At 39.0% G+C, this 21,164-nt stretch overlaps 1 protein-coding gene across 1 annotated transcript in view; it reads left to right on the top strand.

The window, feature by feature from the left end:
- LOC144657841 (uncharacterized) overlaps positions 1–21,164 on the top strand; it is a 35,743-nt gene that overhangs the window by 482 nt on the left and 14,097 nt on the right. Inside the window, exons 3-30 of the mRNA XM_078518202.1 lie at positions 4,402–4,457; positions 5,863–6,063; positions 6,596–6,619; positions 6,728–6,751; positions 6,982–7,005; positions 7,116–7,139; positions 7,241–7,267; positions 7,531–7,554; positions 8,489–8,518; positions 8,626–8,649; positions 9,281–9,304; positions 9,610–9,633; positions 9,737–9,760; positions 9,852–9,875; positions 10,320–10,346; positions 10,450–10,473; positions 10,577–10,600; positions 10,922–10,951; positions 11,064–11,087; positions 15,168–15,191; positions 15,487–15,510; positions 15,608–15,631; positions 15,718–15,741; positions 16,099–16,122; positions 16,776–16,799; positions 16,909–16,932; positions 17,018–17,041; positions 17,129–17,152. Coding sequence (XP_078374328.1) covers positions 4,421–4,457; positions 5,863–6,063; positions 6,596–6,619; positions 6,728–6,751; positions 6,982–7,005; positions 7,116–7,139; positions 7,241–7,267; positions 7,531–7,554; positions 8,489–8,518; positions 8,626–8,649; positions 9,281–9,304; positions 9,610–9,633; positions 9,737–9,760; positions 9,852–9,875; positions 10,320–10,346; positions 10,450–10,473; positions 10,577–10,600; positions 10,922–10,951; positions 11,064–11,087; positions 15,168–15,191; positions 15,487–15,510; positions 15,608–15,631; positions 15,718–15,741; positions 16,099–16,122; positions 16,776–16,799; positions 16,909–16,932; positions 17,018–17,041; positions 17,129–17,152 — 880 coding nt within the window. The 5' untranslated portion in view covers positions 4,402–4,420. The remainder of the gene's footprint in view (positions 1–4,401; positions 4,458–5,862; positions 6,064–6,595; positions 6,620–6,727; positions 6,752–6,981; positions 7,006–7,115; positions 7,140–7,240; positions 7,268–7,530; positions 7,555–8,488; positions 8,519–8,625; positions 8,650–9,280; positions 9,305–9,609; positions 9,634–9,736; positions 9,761–9,851; positions 9,876–10,319; positions 10,347–10,449; positions 10,474–10,576; positions 10,601–10,921; positions 10,952–11,063; positions 11,088–15,167; positions 15,192–15,486; positions 15,511–15,607; positions 15,632–15,717; positions 15,742–16,098; positions 16,123–16,775; positions 16,800–16,908; positions 16,933–17,017; positions 17,042–17,128; positions 17,153–21,164) is intronic.

The following is a 21,164-nucleotide window of genomic DNA, read 5'->3' as shown; positions in this document are numbered from 1 at the left end:
TCATTTGAAGAAATAGTTTTGAAGGCGTCATTTTCTAACTGATGGCTCATCCAAGCTCTAAAGTCCAAAAGTAACGTCAAAATTTAAAATTGCATGAAAGCCACAAATCCTATGTGCTGGAATTTAAATCGTTTCATTTCAAGTTGATTGTTTGACATTTGCGTGGAAACTCTCGAGTTCGATGATTAAGTTTTCGTTCATCTTGGATTCATATACTACCACGCAAAGACAGAAAATAAGTAATCGGACGGTTAAGACCAGAAAAAAATTAAAAATTAAAGATTAGGACTTTTATATAATTTATTACTGAACGAACAAATAGTTTCTTAGACACCCACGAACAACAAACAAAGTTGCGACAATAAAATAATGAATTTTTCTTGTTTTTCTGCCTTTGATGGCTCAAGTCTTGTCCAGACATGAAATTACAAATATGCTTCACCCAGGGGAGGCAACGGCTGCCTCACTGTTGCGTGACCCGGGAAGAAGAGGGGACGGGACGGGGGAGATTGTTACTGGTACTGGAACAGAATGTTTCGCTTGACTGTTGTCAGGAAAAAACAGTCTTTGTCGGGTGTTGACGAGTAGGTAACTTTTCATCAGAGTGCAGAGTGCAAAAGGGGATCCTTTCATCTCTGAATTGGTCAAATTGAAATGACCGGAACCGGTGGATTTCGCGATAATATTTGAAGCACCCGCGGCACGTTGCATAGAATACGTCCTATGTTTTTTTTTTGTTACCGGCAAAGTTTCAAGTTGCAAAGCTATTAGACCACACAAGCACAATAAATTCATTGTGTCGCAGATCAAGAGTAAAATTATGTTAGTTTTCGAGGAAATGTGGTTTGTGAGACGGTTCTAGTTAAAAAAAAGAACCTGTTATGACCTTAGTACGTTTATAACAAGGTCATAATGAAACTGAGACAGGCTTGGGTGAACTCCGTGACCACATAGTTGCGTGATGCCCCAGGGGCGCATTGCGTGCAAAATTACACACTTGTAATAATGAATAGTGAAAGCTTTCTAGTCATATAAAACTCGGCAAAACGCCTTTCATGTCTGGAACAATATTGATCAATTTGTCTAGTCTTCTCGCTAACCTTGGATCCACTAATCTGGGACACAAAACATAAAACATTAAATTTAAAAATTAAAATACAGTGTACTATGAAATAATGCAACCTACAGTTTTTAGTACTAACCAGTTTAAATCTAGGAGTATCAGTTGTTCGTATTGTGTGATTGTGCAGGTGAGAGTAGTTCTGAAAAGAATTGTTATTGGTCAATGGCGTTTTGACAACCTGAGCGGAAGTCATCTTCAGAGTCAAGTGAAAAGCTGTTTGTCCGTCAATGGTGTTATTTCTATTATTATCCTGTTAAGATAATAGTCTTATATACCATGCAATCAGAAGCGTATCACCTATGTTGCGATACATTCTAAATAGACAGTTCATGTAATTGTTTATTGGATTGCTTTAATCTTTGTAAATGGTTTGAGCCTAGTTCGTAAAGTGTAATCGTCCAAGTGAGAGTAGTTCTGAAAAGAACTGTTCTCGGTGACTGACGTTTCGAGAACCTGATCGGAAATTATCTTCATGCAGAGTTGAAAGTCTGTCGATGATGTTTCAAGTCTGGTCCGTTAAAGCTGATTAACACCGATTAAAACTTGATTAAAACCCCATTCATGGCTAGACGCTAAACACGTGCTCGGCACGCGATGCCTGTTTGGTTAACTGTCGATTCACTGGGACAAGTCTGGATTTTGGCCAAGGTCCGCCCAATCTAGTTCCCAAAGCCCACGTTCCCCTTGACCAGAGGGGCCGGTAACGCAAGCCCTGGAACGATTGCAGGATCTAGGAGGGACTAACTATTCGGCTTTCAGTTGATGTAGTGAGACAAAAGCGAGACACCTCATGGCATATTTATACCACGTAACACTCAGTTCATGTAGCATGCTACTGAGTAAACAGCACTGCAATTAGCCTAACTAGCACTGCGGTTAGCCTAAACAGCACTCCGTTTAGCCTTCTTTAGCTTGGATTGCTTGCGGCTAGCTTTGTTAAGGTGATTCCACTGAAATAGAAGAAGTATTAAAAATTTTCTGAAACTTGGTCCAGGTTACAATTATGTTATGAGCATTAAAAAAAAAATGAAAAAATTCACTACGTGAACTGACTGCCGAATAGTCACTCTCATTGAAATTTTAAGAGGGGCTCCTGATAGCGATATTGGTCAGGTTTGCAGACAGTGTGTTCCTTTACAGCAGAGGAATAACCCAAGGGCATTTTCCCGGCTTGTTTTCAGGAAGCACGAACCATCAACAATTTCTAGTAAAGTTTAAACAAATATTTTTTCCACTTTTGGCGTTACAGTCAAACCTCCCGCAAATTGTTCCCATATTTACTGTTAATCATGGTAAATTAGTTCACGAGGTCACTCACACAGGGAATCTGATTTCATTTAGGGCCTGTTTACATGGAAGGCGGGTGCCCCAGCTAACCGAGTTACCCGGCTAACCGAGCTACCCTGGGCGAGCCAACTTTTCATACGCTTCTTTAGAAAACGCATTGAAGCGTTTACATGCTAGACGGGAAACCCGCCTTGCCGGGGCACTCGGTGTTCTTGCCCGGGGCACCCTTCTAGGCGGGATAGCTTTTTGCCATGTAAACGGTTATGCCCTAACCTGCGATCAGGCGTTATTTTTCTCGCGGCGGAGGGGTCAACGGAAAAATGAACGCCTGATACAATTACTTGTCGAGTCGTCTGTAAAAAGTCCAGAATCTGGACTTTTTTCTGATTGGTCAGAAAACAAAAGGCAACATTAGAACTCTATCCTGATTGGCTAATTGAGTTCAAGTGTAATTTCCGGTCCAAAAATATCGCGCGTAGATGATTGTTATCATGGCGGGTGTTGAGCGGAATGAAGTAGAGAGCGAGTTCTTCTAGCTTTTAGGAAATCTCTCAAGAGTTTTGTTCACAAAACATTTAAAGACGAACAAAGGGAGTGTATTCGACGAATAGTTTGTGTAAGAAAAGATGTTTTGGCGGTGCTTCCGACGGGATTTGGCAAGAGCGTGATCTATCACCAATGGTGTCGAAGATTATTACATCACACCACCAAAGACGCCAGGCCAGTGACGAAAACTACGACCTTGAAATGTCTGACCTGAGCCTTACACAAAATCAGCCTTTGCAGAAAACAAATTTTAAAAACCATCCGATCAGCTCGTTTAAAAAGGGTAATTCAAACACATGTTTGTGAGAGTAAAAATATAATTTGAAGGCGCTAATCACGCTTATCTGATGGCATCGCCGACATTCTCGACGACGTTGACAGATACTTTAATTAGGGGGCGGCAGGCGACTTGACAAGTAATTGTATCAGGCTTTCCTTTTTTTCTCCTTCCCTCCGCCGCGAAAAAAAGAAAGCCTGATCGCAGGTTAGTTATGCCCGGGCTATCCTGGCTTGCCGGGATACGTCTTTGCGCGTGTTCTCAAATTAACTTTGAAGTAAATGGCATAAAATGTATAAATTCTAGACCCAAACAGTGCTGTTTGACCAAAATTAGATCAAATTAGTTTTATCTGTAGGCTGGAAAATATTTCTTTGAGAAACAGCTAATTAATTCGAATATTTTCGTAGAAATGATTATCCTAACTCAAGAAACAACAAATTTAATTTCAATTTGGTGGCCAAAGACTGTTGAATTTCGATTGAATTCCCCCAAAAAATCGACGCAGTTAATTTTTAAGTGCTTGCACATCAAAGTAAAATAGGTTTGAAGACGGCTAATTAATATTTCAGTAAAAAGTCATATTTTTCTTCAATCATCTGGAGCTACATGGTTTTCCCACGCTGTGACACGCTTCAATGACGCTGTCTTAACTCGGGTAGAAGGGCTGTGAATTCTGCATGTAAAGGCGGGCTATGTTTCATCCTAGCGCTAGGACCATCCTATCTGAGATGAGGGATGATCCTACCGCTAGGATGATCCTAGCGTTAGGGCCAAATGCAACCATTCACATGTAAACTGAAAGCTGAAAACATATGGCGGTCGGAAGATCCTAGTACTAGGATGATCCTAGCACTAGGATCATTCCATTTTACATGAAAGGAGGATGATCCTTGTGCTAGGATCATCCTCTTTCCATGTAAACGGGCCCTTAGCCGGGGCACCCTCCCTCCATGTAAACAGGCCCTTAGGATTGACTGAAGCGACCTGAACATCTAACCTAATTACGTATACAACATACGAATCTGACAGCAAGAAATTTAAAATATGGACAACAGAAATAAACATTTTACGACACGATATAACATGCCAAGGGATGGACCATTTTATTTTATGGGGGAGGCTGGGCAATTACTAAAATGTTCACGCCAAAATTTGTTCTTTTTAGAATCAGATTCTTGGAAATCATGTTGTTGGTCTACATCGTCATCCTGGGTATTACAGGTAAGATAGTTGACATAGTATATGTGAACATTTATTCTTCCCACATTAACCTTAACCAATTAATTAAACTAACCATAAACCATGTGTAAGGTCGGAAAATACACTCCAGGAAGATTCCGAAGGTCACGAGGTGGATGAATAGGTTCGCGGATCGACGGATTTGGCCTTAAAAAGCGTTCGGATTATGGATTTTTTCCCGGGGGGGGGGGGGTACTCCCATATATGGGCTATATAGGTATGTGCCGCCCGATAGGATATGGTTTTTGAGGTTCTTGGTCCTTAAATAGGGTATCATTTTTGGTCCCTTTTGCATTTTGTTCCTGGTGTGATCCTTAGATAGGGTACCTATATTCTATCGCTTTAATAATCGCCCAGATAAACGAAAAAAAGGTATCTTAAAACTGAACTACCCGTTCAAGTATTAGTAAAGCGATTTTATAAAGAGTTGTGTTTGGCCGTGCGCGGTTAGCCGCTGTTTGGGTCGTCACGGAACGCTTCTCCTTCCCTTGAATAGGGTGTCATTTTTCGGTTTGGGGCCTTAAAAAGGGTATCAATTTTCGCTTTCTTTATCCTTAAATAGGGTAAGGGTTTAAGAACCATGGCGGCACACCCCTATCCGAAATTTATGGGAGTACCCCCCTCCCCCGGGGATTTTTGCGATACATTGAGCGGATTCGCGGATTTCGAGAATACAGTGGATCGCGGATTAGCAGAGAATTTTGGCCCGGATCCCGGACTCTTCTTGTCAGGAAGTTTGGATCGTGGATACTGAACGAAGTTCGGATCACTTTGGCCGGCCTTCGTCGGTATGTTGGCGGATCTGTCAAGAAACAAGCAACAAAACTAAACTTTTTACAAAATTGGCGTAAAAACAGCATGTACTGTCCGTTGGAGTGAAACTATAACACACAAAGTTTTCAAGAAATTCGGATTTGGATTTGAAAGAAAATAGTGGTGGATTGAAGGATTTGGCTAAAAAATAACACGGCACGTGGCCTATAGCCCTTAGCTTTCAGTTCCTTTTTGCATCGACCTTTTTAGCAACAGTAAACTGTGAACCTCAACTGGCGAAAAGTTTACATGCCGGAGTTTAGACACACGGCACAAAAATTGTTCCGGACTGAGACATTGATTGTCGATACAGGGGTACTTTAAACTGAGCAACTACCCCGTACAATCTTATTAAAGCCCACTTTCGTCTGGGAACAAAACTGCAAAACACCCGTCCAAGCCAATTTATAAAGCTGTTGTTCTTCGTACGATAGCTGCGACGAAGGGCTAACGCTCAAAACGTCAGCTTACCAATTTCACAACGGTTAACTTTCCTACATTACACTCAAGCATGCCTGCCAACCTAGTACAACATTTTCTTCAATTTAAATTAATTTTACTTGTTTTTATACAGGAAAATTCGCGGTGAACGGCCAGGTGGAGTACGGTCCTTGGAGTGACTGGTCGAAATGCAGTGTAGACGAGGGGCAAGGTGTAATGGGACGCACAAGAGAGTGTATTGTGGACGTCTGCCCTGAGCCTGGAGAATACTTAGAGTTCATGGCATGTTTTGTGATCACAAAGCCATGCGAGTGTAAATGCCCTCCTACTTCAGGTACGAAAACGATATGAAAAAAACAACAACAACAATACTCGATCAAAGACCAATGCGACCAAGGATAAACACATCATAGGGGAGGGGACTGTTTGACTGACTAGCCGATATACAGACAGGTTGACGGCGAGTAAGTAATTCAGTGGCCGATTGTGCGATCGACTGAGTGATTGCGTGGCTCCAATTCAATGATTGATTGACTGATGGTATTACTGACTGACTGGAAGGCGCGGTTACTCTCATAGTGCCTCTCTCCACCCAGGTGTATAAATGGGTACCGGCGGGGCCGGCGAGGTAATGCTGGTGAGAAACCCTGCGATGGACTAGCATCCCGTCCAGGGGGGGGGGGGGGGGGGAGTAGAAATACTCCTAGCCACTTAATGCTACAGAAATTGGGATAAGCCCGATCCAGCAAGTGTAGGCCACTTGGCTCGAGGTTTTACCATTACTGACTGACTACTGGTTTATGCATTGATTGACTTATTGATTAATTAAATAATCGACTATTTGCATTACTTGACCTTATTTGCAGCACCAGAGATATCTACCACAAGTGGTAAGTATACTAGTAATAATATAACTCAAGTTGTTTCAGTTGTATTTCCCTGCGTGTTTATGTAAAATCAAATCTATAAATCTTAAATTTCATGCCTTCTATTTGCAGCTCCGGAGATAACTACTAAACACGGTAAGTCTTAGCATTGACAATATGCCGAATATTAGGTAGTGTTATTTATTTCATTGTACTTATGTCGCTTTTTATATTCACTTTCTTCTAAGGTCCATTACATCTGCAACACTATACTAGTGATAACAACTAAAACATTTTTAAAAAGTCCAAAAAATATAGCTTCCGTTTTTTCTTTTTCTTTCGAATTTTATCACCTTATCTTACATTTTGTCTCTTTTCATTACCAGCACCAAAGATAACTACCACGCGAGGTATGTTAAACATTAATACTACTTAAAATGATTTCATTTCTTTGTTACATTCTAATTTTGTCGCTTTTATCATTTTTATTTACTGTATGTTTGTTCCTTTTCGTTTTCAGCACCAGAGATAACCACTACACGCGGTAAGGGCAACATAAATGTTAATGGAAATCGATCCTTTATTATTTCATTCAAATTCGATCGCTGGAACATTATCTGACATTTCACGCTTTTTCATTTTCAGCGCCAGAAATAATTACTTTGCAACCTGGTAGGTTTGGCATTAATATTACTTGTATTTTTGTAAAAAAAAAAAAAAAAACTCAAAAAAAAAAAAAAAAAAAAAAAAAGGGGAAAGGGTTTTTTTTGGAAAAAAAAGGGGAATTTTAACAAACAACGAGAACAAAACAAAGAAACCAATTTACTTTCGACACTCAAGTGAAAACCGCTCTAATGTGGTTTTTAGTTTTATCAATTCGTTCTCATGTTTTCGCTTTTATTTTTTCTTAATCTTCCGTACCTTTTCATTTGCAGGTACGGACAAAACTAGTAGAGATGGTGAGCTGCTCAAACATGCTTTAAAAACATTACATGGAATTGCTAATTTTTTTTAAATTTAAATATAATTTTACCGCTGTTTGTGGTGGCCTAATGGTTTAAGTGCGCTGGGTCACTGTGTTGTGTTCTTGGGCAAGACACTTTACTCTCACAAAGTCTCTCTCCATCCAGGTGAATAAATGGAAACCGGCGAACTTTGTGCTGGGGGTAACCCTGCGATGGACCACCATCCAGGGATGAGTAGAATGCTACTAAAAACCTTGACCGCGGTCAAACGACACAAATATGCAAAAAATAAGAAAAGTACTGCAAAGATAAGGTTTTAATTTTCACAGTTCAAAGTTCGATACATTACCAGTATCCTAAGGGTTTACTAAGTTTTTTGAAGCTTTACTAAAAAAGTTCTACATGTTTGAAAATAGCAATATGCGGACTTGTCGGCGCCATTTGTCAAAGCACTTTGGTTCGGATGCGGAACATTTAAGAAGTAAAAAACACTCGTTTACCTGAGGAAATGGGATTATGCTTACACTCAGCAACTACTTTTATCTATCCTTGCTCATACTAACACTTCAATATGAACAAAAAACGCCGAAATGGAACGAAAAGCTGCCTGAGACGTTTGACCGCGGTGAAACTGAAACCAGGATAAGCTCCAGTTTGATGGGCCACTAGGCACAACCCAGACTTAACCTATATTTACTTTATACATTTCGGCTTTTTCATTTGCAAAACCGAAGTTCGTCAATCTCACATTACTGTTTTAGTTTTTGTGTTTCTTTCCAATTTAGCTTTCAATTATTGTTTTCAGCTTGAAACTAATTTTCGTTTTTCCAACCCAACCGTCTTTTTTAATTTGGTGTTTATTTTGTTGTATTGTCAGTATGAAGTTTATCGCTGTTATATTTGTGAATTATCATTTGTGCCTTTTCAGTTGCAGCACAAGAAAAGCCTACTACAGATGGTAAGGTTATAATTTATATCCCGTAAAGTTTGTTAAGTCTTTGTATTTTTCATTTTAAGTTAATCACTATTATATTTACCTCATTTTTCGTGTCACTTAATTTCCAGCAACGGAGACAACTACTACAGATGGTAAGTCTTACATAAGTATACAGTCGAAGCTCTCTTAACGGACACTCTCGTAAGCGGACAGCTCTACTTACGGCCGCCTTGTTTGAAACCCCGTTTTAACTCCCATACAAACTCTGTATTTTCACATTCTCGTAAGCGGACATTCCCGTAAGCGGCCGCGGACACTTTCAGAGATTACGACCTAGAATTTTTTTTGTTTTTAAGCTCCCGTAAGCGGACACCCCAAAGAAAATTCGATTAACAACCGCTGTATCTTGTTTTTATACCTTCACATCGCCGTTCGTCACAATGACTTTACAGTGATTACAGATTACAGTACCATATTTTAGTGTTGTTTCGTCGTCATCCACGTCAGGTTAGATTTCGAAACACCACTTACATGCATATCAGCATTATGTTAGCTGGGCAAGCTCCCGTAAGCGGCCATCTATCCCCTAAACCTCTAGTGGCCGCTTACGAGAACCATTCTCGTAAGCGGCCAGCTCTATTTGCGGACACTTTTTTCCCGTCCCGGGGGTGTCCGCTTACGAGAGCTTCGACTGTACTTGAAATTGCTTATTTAGCTTTTGTATCTGAATCGTATCTTATGGTTACTACCTTTAATCTATTTTTCGTGCGTTTTTGTTTTTAGCAGCAGAGTTAACTATAACAGATGGTAAGTCTAACATTGATATTACTGAAAGTCGATCTAGTCTTATTTATTTCATTGTACTTCTGTCGCTATTATACTTATTTTAGTCTTAAGATCATTTTCATTTGCCTGGATTTCAGCTGTCTTCACTAATGGTTTACTTCAGTGACTAGAGAAGATGGCTTAAATTCAGGCAATCTTTTCATTTACCGCACTAGAGACATAACAACCGAAATATAAATATTACATGAAATAGTTTCAATTTTAATATTTCATTCTTATTTAATCGCCGTTATCTAATCTCATATTTCGTATATTTTCATTTCCAGCACCAGAGAAAATTACCACAAGTGGTAAGTTAATCATTAATTTTTCTTTAAATTGATTTTAATCTTATTTCTTTCTCTTTCATCGCCTTTAAAATTTCACTTTATGTTACGTGCTCTTTATTTTTAGCACAAGAGGTTACTACTACAGATGGTACGTCTGACGTTAACGTTATTTGAAATTGTTTTGTTCCGTTTTCAAATTATCGCTATTTTGCTTATCTTTCTTGCGTTTTCATTTTCAGCAGCGGAGATAACTACGACAGATGGTAAGTGAATCATAAATATTACAGGAAATTGATAATTTCTATAAGTATCTTTTCCGTATCTTTCGTTCCTTTTCGTATCTTCTTTACGTGGTAGGATAAACATCGATAACACTTGAAGTGGTGGTGGTTTTTGTGATTCATTTTAATGTATTATCTTATAATCTTTATTTTTCCCACCACACCCAACGGTCACGTTGGTCTGTTATATTTTTCACATTTTACACGATTATGTTAAGATGGATCGGTCCAGACAAGGTGCATGTCGTAGCTAACCGAATGTATTGGCCCTCCAAATTAAATTGAAAGAAGTGACAATCGTAAAGTAGTGAAAGGCTGCTTAATCCTAAAGTAGCAAGGATATTTACTTTGAAACATTACAGTGGTACAGGAAATAGTTTCAAATCATATATTTTATTCTAATTTTATCAATATTAAAATTTACAGCATTGGAGACAACAACAACAACAAGTGGTAAGCTGACATTGCTTAGCATTGGTTTAATTTTGTGTTTCATTCTAATATTATCGCTATAAACAATTTAGTTTATTTTGTGTGTTTTTTATTTTATTTTCAGCACCAGAGATATATTCTACAGATGGTAAGTGGAACACAAATATTCTTGAAAATGCTTCAGGTTTGTATTTTACTCTAATTTTATCACTTTAATATTTTTCTTACCTGACGTTCCTTTTTATTTTCAGCACCAGACATTATTTCTACTCATGGTATGTTTGGGAATTCATATTACTCGAAGTTGTTTAATTTTTTTATTTTAGTTTTATTTTTTTCATTTATTTTAATTTTAGTTTTTGCATTTAAATTAATTTCACCGCTATTATTAGTTACTGTGCATTTCGTGCTTTTTCATTTGCACATTTGCAAAACTGGCGATAAATTTTACAAGTCGTTAATCTCAAATTTCTTATGTTTTAAATAGTTTTAGTTTTTGGGTATTCAATTCTATCTAAATTTCCCATTATTGTAGATTCCTTTGCTTGAATCTAATTTTATCGCTCTTAGTTACGTTACCATTTGTGCTTTTTCAGCTGCGGCACAAGTCAAACCTACTACAGATGGTAAGGTTATCATAAATATAGTTTTAATGTGGTTTTGTCTTTGTATTTCACTGTTTCATTTAAAATGATGACGTCTATCTTTACAACAATGTTTTTTTGTTTTTGTTTCCAGCACTAGAAAGAACTACTACAGATGGTAAGATTAACGGAACTACTACTAATAATAATAATTTAATATTTATAGTGCGCAAATTATACATGTACAAAACGATCAAATGCACATCACAAATTTAAAAAAATTGCTAAATACTACGTTAAAAAATACTAAAATACTTACAATATGTACTCTCAATTCTATATAAAAAGTTCAAAAAGTGTATTAAGATTAAAATATTTAACAAGAAAACGAATATTACAGCGCGACGCGCCTTACCGTGACCACCCAACAAACTTTTTTTGACAAGTCAGCCAATCAGAGAGCGCGAATTTGTTTGAGCTGTCCCGCCTCCTGCCTCCTTGTTTAAAGCGTGGGTTCTAATTTTAGTCCTCGACACGAAGCGATAGAAAGAAAGCTAAAGAAGGTTAAACGCATACGGCGAAGGGCGAAATGAGTGAGCTCTACAACTGGATCTCGTGGATTCAAAACTCCGACTAAGCTCCCTCAAATATCTACAACCCGGGGGACATTGATGCGTTCTTTCCTTCACCAGACAAACTGATCCTGGCCGAGAAACGTATTTTGGAAAGCGAGATCAAGAATATCGTTGGCATGAAAGGCAAGAGGGCACCGTTGAAGTCGATAGACCTTTCTTAGAAGTTTACCTCGAACAGTTGTACTAGCACGCCCGCAAAAAGAAAGTGTCAAAAAGTTCTCCAGGTTCTTCAAACAGCGCTAGCATGAGCGGACAGAATATATACGATCTACGTGTAAAGCATTAGATAAAAAAACCACCGAGATGAGTGAAAACTTACTAGTTTTGCAAGTGTAGATTACGTCGATTACCAGTGCTTCTGGAGAGTTACAGAATCAAAGCTTAGCAAGAAGAATTTACTACTTTAGCCGCCGTTCGATAATTGCGAATAATTTCGGAGAATTGTAATAATTGCGGATAATTTCGATAATTGCGGATTCCACCATGGTCTATTTATTGAGCCAGTGTTTAGAGATCTGCTGAATGACTTCGGAGTTAAGCTGCTTTTCCAACCTCCTTACTCTCCGTATTTAAACACATGCGAATATTGCTTTGAACACGAAATAAAGGAATTCCTTCGAAAATGTCAAATGCTTGCCAACGACGAAACAAAGATCGCAATCGTCGAGGGAGTTTCAACAATTTCACAGCAAACTTCTTTTAGCTATTTTCAGAACGGTGGATATGTTTGAAATATTGCTTAAAAATTGATTTACGTCTGTACCATACCAAAAATATAAGCTGAAATAAAATACAACCTTGTTTACAAATGCGATTTCACAGGTTTCGTGACAACAGCCTTGAACATTGCAAGCCAAGGGGTGGGACAGCTCAAACAAATTCGCGCTCTCTGATTGGCTAATTAACTTGACACAAAAAAGTTTGTTGGGTGGCCACGGTAAGGCCGGTGAGGGTAAGAGGAGGAATGAGTTTGCGGAATGGCATGTGGCATGAGTTGCGGAATGGCATAATTATGCGGAATGTAATTTACGCGGAATGATTCATTGACATAAATTATACTAAAAAGCGCGTCAAATTTTAAAAGAGAAGCCGCCTTGTTAAATACTGCTGGCTCAAACAATCAAGGACTGAGCAGTATGGACGAGGAAACTTCCATATAACATCGTTGTAAAGATAATTTCACCGTTCAAATCACCGATTTACGCCGAACAGAAGCAGAGAAATTGTTTTCGCTATTTGCCGTGACGCTTCCGAGGACTTGAATTATCGACTAGCTGGCGTTGGCTGAGTACAGTGTGAGTAGTTCTGTTAACATGAATGCAAGACACACAACTGTCAAGTTCAAGCTATTTGAAGAGAAGTTTTTAAAAAGACAATGCATTTAAATAAATGAAAGCAAGTGACGTGTTGTTAGTCGCCCGCGAAATAATGTGTGACGTGTCACTGCCTTGTTCCAGGAATCGTTTCTTTCTAAATCAAAACTTGCTAGGGGTGGGAAAAAGCTAGTGGTTTCATTGAAGACAACTACTTTTGGTATATTTCTAGCTTTTTATTACAGCGATGAAAAGATCGTGACACGGCTTCTCCGCTGGTGTGACACTTTTTACACCGCAGTGGATTTTATCGATGTGCGTCTCGTGATCTTTGCGGTAAAATAAAATGTATGTTTAGCGAATGATTTTCTTTTCCTAAGGGCCTGTTTACATGGAGGGAGGGTGCCCCGGCTAACCAAGTTACCCGGCTAGAAGGGATAAAACCTAGCCCGCCTTTACATGCAGAATTCACAACCCTTCTACCCGAGATGAGACAGCGTCATTGAAGCGTGTCACGGCGTGGGAAAACAATGTAGCTCCAAATGATTGAAGAAAAATATGACTTTTTACTGAATAATCAAGGCTTTTCGTCTTCAAACTTATTTTATTTTGATGTACAAGTTCTCAGAAATTTACTGCGTTCATTTTTGACGAAATTCAATCGAAATTCAACAGTATTTGGCCGCCAAATTGAAATTAAATTTGTTGTGTCGTGAATTAGGATAATCATTCCCACGAAAATTTCGAATTAATTAGCTGTTGCTCAAAGAAATATTTCCAGCCGACTGATAAAACTAATTTTGATCAAATAGCACTGTTTAGGTCCAGAATTTATACATCTTATGCCATTAACTTCAAATTTAGTTTAAAAACACGCGCGAAAACTTATCCCGGCAAGCCGGGATAGCTCGGGCATAACCGTTTACATGGCAAAAAGCTATCCCGCCTAGAAGGGTGCCCCGGGCAAGTAGACCGAGTGCCCCGGCAAGGCGGGTTACCCTTCTAGCATGTAAAGGCTTCAATACATTTTCTTAGGAAACGTATGAAAAGTTGGCTCGCCCAGGGTAGCTCGGTTAGCCGGGTAACTCGGTTAGCCGGGGCACCCGCCTTCCATGTAAACAGGCCCTAAGAGAAAGCCAAGTATTCACAACACGTAGGCAGCGATAATTAGTCGCCGGATTCCTTATCTGCCTTATCGGTAAATCTGCAATGCGACCTAGATTTGAAATACGATAGCTTGTTTTTACCGTGCAGTGACTATAGTCACTATTAACCTGAGATCATGCCCTCCCTCCCTACTTACCAAGGGAAAAAACGCCTGAGTCGCAGGTTAAGTCACTATATGAAAGTTTCGCTCTACTCGACCGGCGGTCGGTTGCCGCTTTTTTAAAAGTTAATGTTCAAATCTTCCACTGAGTTTATATAGTCTTCATAATGGGAGTCGAAAAGCTAGTCTCCTTCGCAGCCCGGCACTCGAGCCGAACCTGGAGCGTTGCGTCATTTCAGCCCGAGCGGCTGCGAAGGAGACTAACGAAAAGCAGGGCTAGTAGACTTCTAATGAAACAAATATGCCGTAGTGTTCGTAATCTCTCTGCTTTGTACCCTCTTCTTACTGAGGCTGAGATGACATCCGCCAAAACTGGACTTTCTGTCTCGATGTTTTGTTTAACTTATACCAATAACCGCGACATGAATATTAATACAAAGACTGATGTATCCGAGGCATTTTTCGGTTCGCGATAAAGATCTGAAAGATCTACGGTCGGATGCTTTTCCGTCGCTGTTTTTATCTTTTGACTAAAAGCGATAAACCGTCCACAGAATGGGAAATCCTTAGCATTGGGGAAACACTGGCCGCCGAAATATTTTTCGTAGAATCCGTGAAGAACATCATACGACTCTATGCTATCTTCAATCGATTGTCATAATTAAGCCCGCAGTATTTAATAAAGCGGCTGCTCTTTAAAGATTGGCGCGCTCTTCAGTAAAATTTATGTCAATGAGTCATTCCGCGTAATTACATTCCGCATAATTATGCCATTCCACAAGTCATGCCACATGCCATTCCGCAAACTCATTCCTCCTTTTACCCTCACCACGGTAAGGCGGGTCGCGCTGTAAACTAAGTTAAGTAAATATCAAGTAACATAAAATCTAATTAAAAGCTATTCTAAAAAGGTGTGTTTTAACAATGATTTAAGTACAACAATTCTTCAACTTGTTCAATTAAGTTTTGCATTAGTATTAGGTGAAATGGTTTAAACTTTTGCATCTCAATCTTATTTTATCTCTGTTATCCTTACTCTACAGCAGCAGAGATAACTACTTCAGATGGTAAGTCTACCATTAGCATTACTGGAAATTGGTATCATCTAATTTATTTCATTAAACTTCTGCCGCTATTTTACTTACTTCATTTTCATTAGCTGGAACATCAGCCATTTTCTCCGGTCGCCTTCTCATGCTACCAAAACAAAATGGCTGAAATTTAGGCTTTTTTTTGGTTTACAGCACAAGAGATAACATGTGAAACATATATATTACAGTAAATAGTTTCAATTTCTATACGGCTTCATGTTATTTCATCACCGTTATCTTTATCTTATATTTCTTGCCTTTTCATTTTTAGCACCAGAGATAACTACCACAAGTGGTAAGTTAAACATTTATGACTTAACCGTGATTTAGTTTTAGTTTTTCATTCTTTTTTGTCGTCAATATCTTAATACTCTATTTTTTTTCATTTTCAGTACCAGAGATAACTACTTCAGATGGTAAGTGCCACATAAATATTACATAATTTTCATTCTAACTATATCGCTATTATCTTTTTCTTATATTTCACGTTGTTCATTTTCAGCACCAGAGAGGACTACTACAGATGGTACCTTTCACATACCGCCCGCTTTCAGTGTTACGTGCATAGCGGCTTTCTATCGACATCCATCTTTCGACGTGCTAAACAAAAAAGGCAGATCGAAATCCGCCAATCACAGCCCACTAGTATGACCTTCTGAACTTGTGGACTCATTTACATGAAACCAACACCTTTTGGTTCGGATTGGCTCATTTCAAACAACACGTCGAAAGACGATATCGAAAGATGGATGTAGAAAATAGCTTTGCACGTAACACTGAAAGTGGTTGTAATATTTATTGCAAAGTGGTTTTAGTTTTTGAAATTTCTTTCGAATGTTATCGCTATCAATTCTCTTTATATGTCGTACCTTTTTATTTGCAGGTGCAGAGATACCTAGTACAGAAGGTAAGCCGCTTAAACACCGCACGTAAAATTGTTTTAGTTTTTATCTCGTGTAACATACTGTAGTCATGGATACGAGATAATGTAGCCGGACACTGCGTCATTCACTTGCATACTTAACATATTTGTTAGCTAATTTGAAGATAAGGCCGTAATATGATATTTGTGGTTTGCAAGTATGCAAAAATTTGGAAGTAAAAGGAAAGGGGTCTGAGTTGGTCAAAGGCTAAGGGGTGGAGATGGTTTGAAGGTTGGGATTTATACGCCGCATTTAAGCTTGGAGAAAACGAATTCAAATTATTAAAGAACAAAATAAACGTGGAGAGTTAGAGAGGGCTAATGCACCGTAAAACTGAAGAAAAAAGGGAAAATTTTATTTTCGCTTCACGTTTAAAGTAAACAGATCAGGTAAAAGGTCTTATGTCAGGTCTAAATGTCCTTTCGATAGGCTAAATTTCAATCGTCTCCTTTTGTCGCTTACTCCAGAGACTCACGACCACCGAAGATGGCGAAAATTCAGGCTACCTTCTTACTTGCAGCACTAGAGATACAATTACTTACAGCACTAGAGAAACAATTGAAAGATATTTTTAAATGAAATTATGAATGAAAAATAAAACTTATTTCTATATTCCGTTGTCTCTTTTCATTAACAGCACCAGAGATGACAACCTCAAGTCGTAAGTTAAACAACATTATTACTTTAAAGTGATTTAATTATTGTATTTCATACCAATTTTATCGCTTATATAATTTTATTTTACTTCTTTTATTCCTTTTCATTTTCAGAACCAGAGATAACTACTACAGATGGTAAGTGCTTTATAGATATTACTAATATTTCATTTTGATTATATTGCTATTAGTTTATTTTATACTTTATGTTTTTTATTTTCAGCACCAGAAATAAGTACTTCAGATGGTAAGTGCCACATAATTATTATTAATATTTTATTCTTATTATATCGCTATTATCTTTATCTAATATTTCATGCTTTTTCATTTTCAGTACCAGAGATGACTACTACAGATGGTACGTTTCATATTGATATAACTTGCAAAATGATTTTTGTTTTTGTAATTAATCGGGCGTGGCCGATTTATAGTTTACCCTTTGGTCGTCCTAGACGATAGTCTCCTGTCGGCTAAAAATGACGGGGATAGCCTGGGCCAATCGGTTTCATTTCAGTTTTGACAGTAAATCGTTGTAGGAACACTGGGTCGACTTTTGGGCTAATCTGCAATCTGGTTCTCTTCTTTGCTTCGGCGGGAGGACAGAGAAAAAAGGTTAAGGGGAAAAGTACTAATAATCACCATTGTGAAACTGTGGTTGCTTTGACAAGTTGAAGCTATTTTTGTAAATAAAAGGGGCAACGTCATTCATGTCACGCAATGTTTTTGTGGGAAACGTTGAAACTAGACGCTTTGCTGGTTTCTACAAATAGCAGTGTGATCTGGCGGTACATTTTTTTGAGGCAGACTCCACTTTCAAACTATTTTTTATATATTTAGCAAGAAGTATGTCGATTTTCATTTCCGCACAGTTGGGCGTCAAAGTCGCCTGTCACAAAGAGTAGAATGTTTGCACAACATGTTTTGGATATATTTTAGATTTGACTAGTGACGTTATGCATCAGTCAATTGAAACCCCGGCCCCCCGACCCCCGGGACTTACCGGGGAATTTAACATTTACCAAGTGATAAAACCCGGCTTATTTCCCCGCCCTAGGGGCCTAGACGTCTGTTAAAAGCCCCGCATAGAGGGGGCATCCGAATCGACTTTCAGGAAAAAAACCGGACAAAAATCTTGATTTCGTTGCAGTAACTAACAGGTTTTTAAGAGAGATGCTCAGTGTGGTCTTTCAAGAAAGCTCGTTCTAATTCAATGGAAAAGATTATCGTTTACTGATAAGCACATCAAACAGCCATGGGCACGACAATCGCGCAGTTTCTGCTGTCATGTCAAGGCCAAAATAGAAAACAAAATAGAATAAGGCTATCCTTTGGAAACGAGTATTGTCGACGTCTTTTAAACTCATGTGGGACACAAGAAGAGACAAAATAGAAGAATTTCATCTTAAGGTAAACAGCTTTCACCCTACGATATAATTCACGGCTGAAATCTCAGAAACAGAAACTACTTTCTTGGAGACGATAGCCTTGTACAAAGGTGGCAGATTCCAAGTACAATCAGTCTATTTTTATCGTGCAAACACATTAAATGCAAACCCAGGCGTCGCTAAAGGCTTTATCAAGGAAGAAGCGTGGAGACTTTTAAGAACGGATTCCTCAGAACGAACATTTTGAGAAAAGCATTTAGTCCTTTATGTTAAATCCCGGCTGCCGTCCCCGGATCAGGTGATCGCGTGCTGTTAAATCACCGCTCCACGGCCCCGCTCTACTGACATTTTGTTAAAACCACCGACCTCCGGGGCCAACGCGCCGTTAAAAGTGCGTTAAATCCCGGCTTTGGACGCGTTAAATCCCCGCTAAGTCCCGGGGGTCGGGGGGCCGGGGTTTCAATTGACTGATGCATTAGTAAGACACTTCTCAAGACGTCAGCAAAACATTAACAATGTACAGTATTGGTGTGAACTTGAATGGAATTTTTTACGAGATCAGTAAAGCTATCGAATGAAAAGATGACTTGAAAATGAAAACTTCGAATAATTATAATTAAGAGGGCGTCTTTCTTAGAAACACCCACACAATTTCGCGTAAAAATAATTTTGCCTGAAACTCTGTCAACTGAAAGACTTTACCGAGGTAAGAACTAAAACAGATTTGGTTTGATTTGAAATGATATTCTGGTCGCGTTAGAAGCCATAAAATATTTTACCTTGTCAGCCCCCGTCACAACGTCTCGAAAATTGAAAAATAGGCACTTTTCGTAACACTGTAAAATATTTCTTTCGCATCATCTAGCCGCAAATTTTATATCAATTTGCTCATAAACCTTTTTAGTTTTCCAAGAAAGTCACAATTTCCCTCTCAATTCTCCTGAAAAGGCAAAATGGAGCGTAATATGACCACTACTAATCGCCTTCGAGCGAAGACTGTAAATTGGCTTCGATTTAGAGGCTATTTTTTAAATTTTGGGACCAACCTAATACTTCTAGCCTATACAGCCGACTAGAGTAGTCGTTAATCTGCAAATATGTGCAAAATCCCATGTACGTTTTCAATATTTCAAAAGTTGTGACCGTTTTTATCAGCACATGTACCAGCATTTTCGATTTTTTCGCCAATATTGAAATCGAACTCTCTCGAGCAGATTTTGACACACATGCAGCCTACCTGCTTCTCATCTCGGTTTATGTCCAACGTTAGACGGTTAACAATCCCCAGATTGCTAAATCCTATAATAACTCCAGCAAATTGGTAGGTATTGCCTTCAAAACTTGAGTACCACGGCATCTATCGAGTCCCTTGTTGGCGAGCGAAAGCCTGAATCCAAGGCTACATTTTGCACTAAATAGCCCATTGAACACCGTTTCAGAGCCGTTTTTCTTCAAGAATCAGTCAAAAGATACTCCGAGACTGGTATTCAGAGAACATAGCCGCGATTTGAGGTCTGTATTCCGAAGAAACATCACCATTTACAGCGTACATCTCGACAATATCGATACTGTGTGATGCTGCTTCCGCAGAGGTCCGCATAAATGGGGAGACCGCTGATCGCTTGTGCCAACAAGGCAATGTCACTATAATTTTTTTAAATCAAAATTTGGAAAGCATGAAAGCATGCGCAATTTCGAGTTTTAAATAAATCAATCCTATAAATAAATATATTTTAAAAGCGAAGCCTCGAGCCAAACGGCCCATACTGTCACAGCTTATCCCGGTTTCGAAGAATTTTTCTACTCCCTCCTAGATGGAACGCTAGTCCATGGCAGTTCCCCCGCCCCCCCCCCCCCCCCCTTCCCCACCCCAGAATTATTTCGCCGGTAACCATTTATACACCCGGGTGGGTAGAGGCGCTATGAGAGAAAATGACTTGCTAAAGAACACAATACAGCAACCCTGGCTAGGGATCGAACCGCGGACAGTTCGATCTGGAGTCCGGCCGAATTTCGGAGTTCACTCCACACAAGACCTAAGATGGCCGCCAGAAGGCTGTCACGTTTTCTTAAAAAAATCCTCATCTTGCCATTTTTAATACCCTGAACACTTGAGCGTTGAGGTTTTGCGGGAAGAGTTTAGTTTGAATGTTTACTTTTTCGTGAGGGTGATCGGATTTGTAGCAGAATTTAATGCCAGATCACATGTCTGTGCTCTTCAAATTTGCGTGAAACAATTTGACGGATAACTAGAGTACAGAATAATGTACAGATCTGAGACTTGGACAAGTAACGGTAGTTTATATAGCAGTTTTCTGCAACCTGTAATATATTTTTTTTTACTTAATAGTTTTGGTTTTATTTTGGCGGCGTGACAGTGAAAACCACTTATAGGATGTAGTATTCTTAGCCTGCCTGCCTTTTGATGAGAGGGATGAGAGGACTTAACGTAATAAAAGCACAGCTATGTCAAGGCATGGAGCCAAGACTATTCAACGACTGTCTGTTACTCTTACGGGATGTTTAACATGGTTTAGTCAGAAGCACATTTACATTCACGAATCATATCCGTCCCCTTGTCTATCAGAAGTTGCTTTTTTTCTTTTGATTTTACATGAATCTCAAAGTGGCTACAGATGGCTTTCAGCATGACCACATTGAATTTTTGAAGCGTGTTGCTGTGGTAACGTTCACAGAGGTCATACGTGTCGTAGCAGATGGGATGCGAGACGTTGATTTCTCTATTAACCTCGTCTACCTGGAGGCATTGGATATCTTCCTCGTCATCGGGTGACATTCCGACCACACCCTGATACTCCTGGTCCTTGCCTTCCCGCAAGTTGCATACCCAACTTTTTACGAAACAGTCGAGAAGAAACGAGGTTTATACGAAGCACTAACATAGGCTTTCAAATGAAGTGAAAAATTCTTATATAAGAATCTATCATATGAGCTCATACAGCACGTTAAAAGAAATAGCTGTCT

The sequence above is a fragment of the Oculina patagonica genome, chromosome 6 (genome assembly GCF_052425735.1).
Source record: "Oculina patagonica isolate OP01 chromosome 6, crgOcupat, whole genome shotgun sequence".
NCBI classification, from domain to species: Eukaryota; Metazoa; Cnidaria; class Anthozoa; order Scleractinia; family Oculinidae; genus Oculina; species Oculina patagonica.
This window is presented reverse-complemented; position numbering and strand designations above follow the sequence as displayed.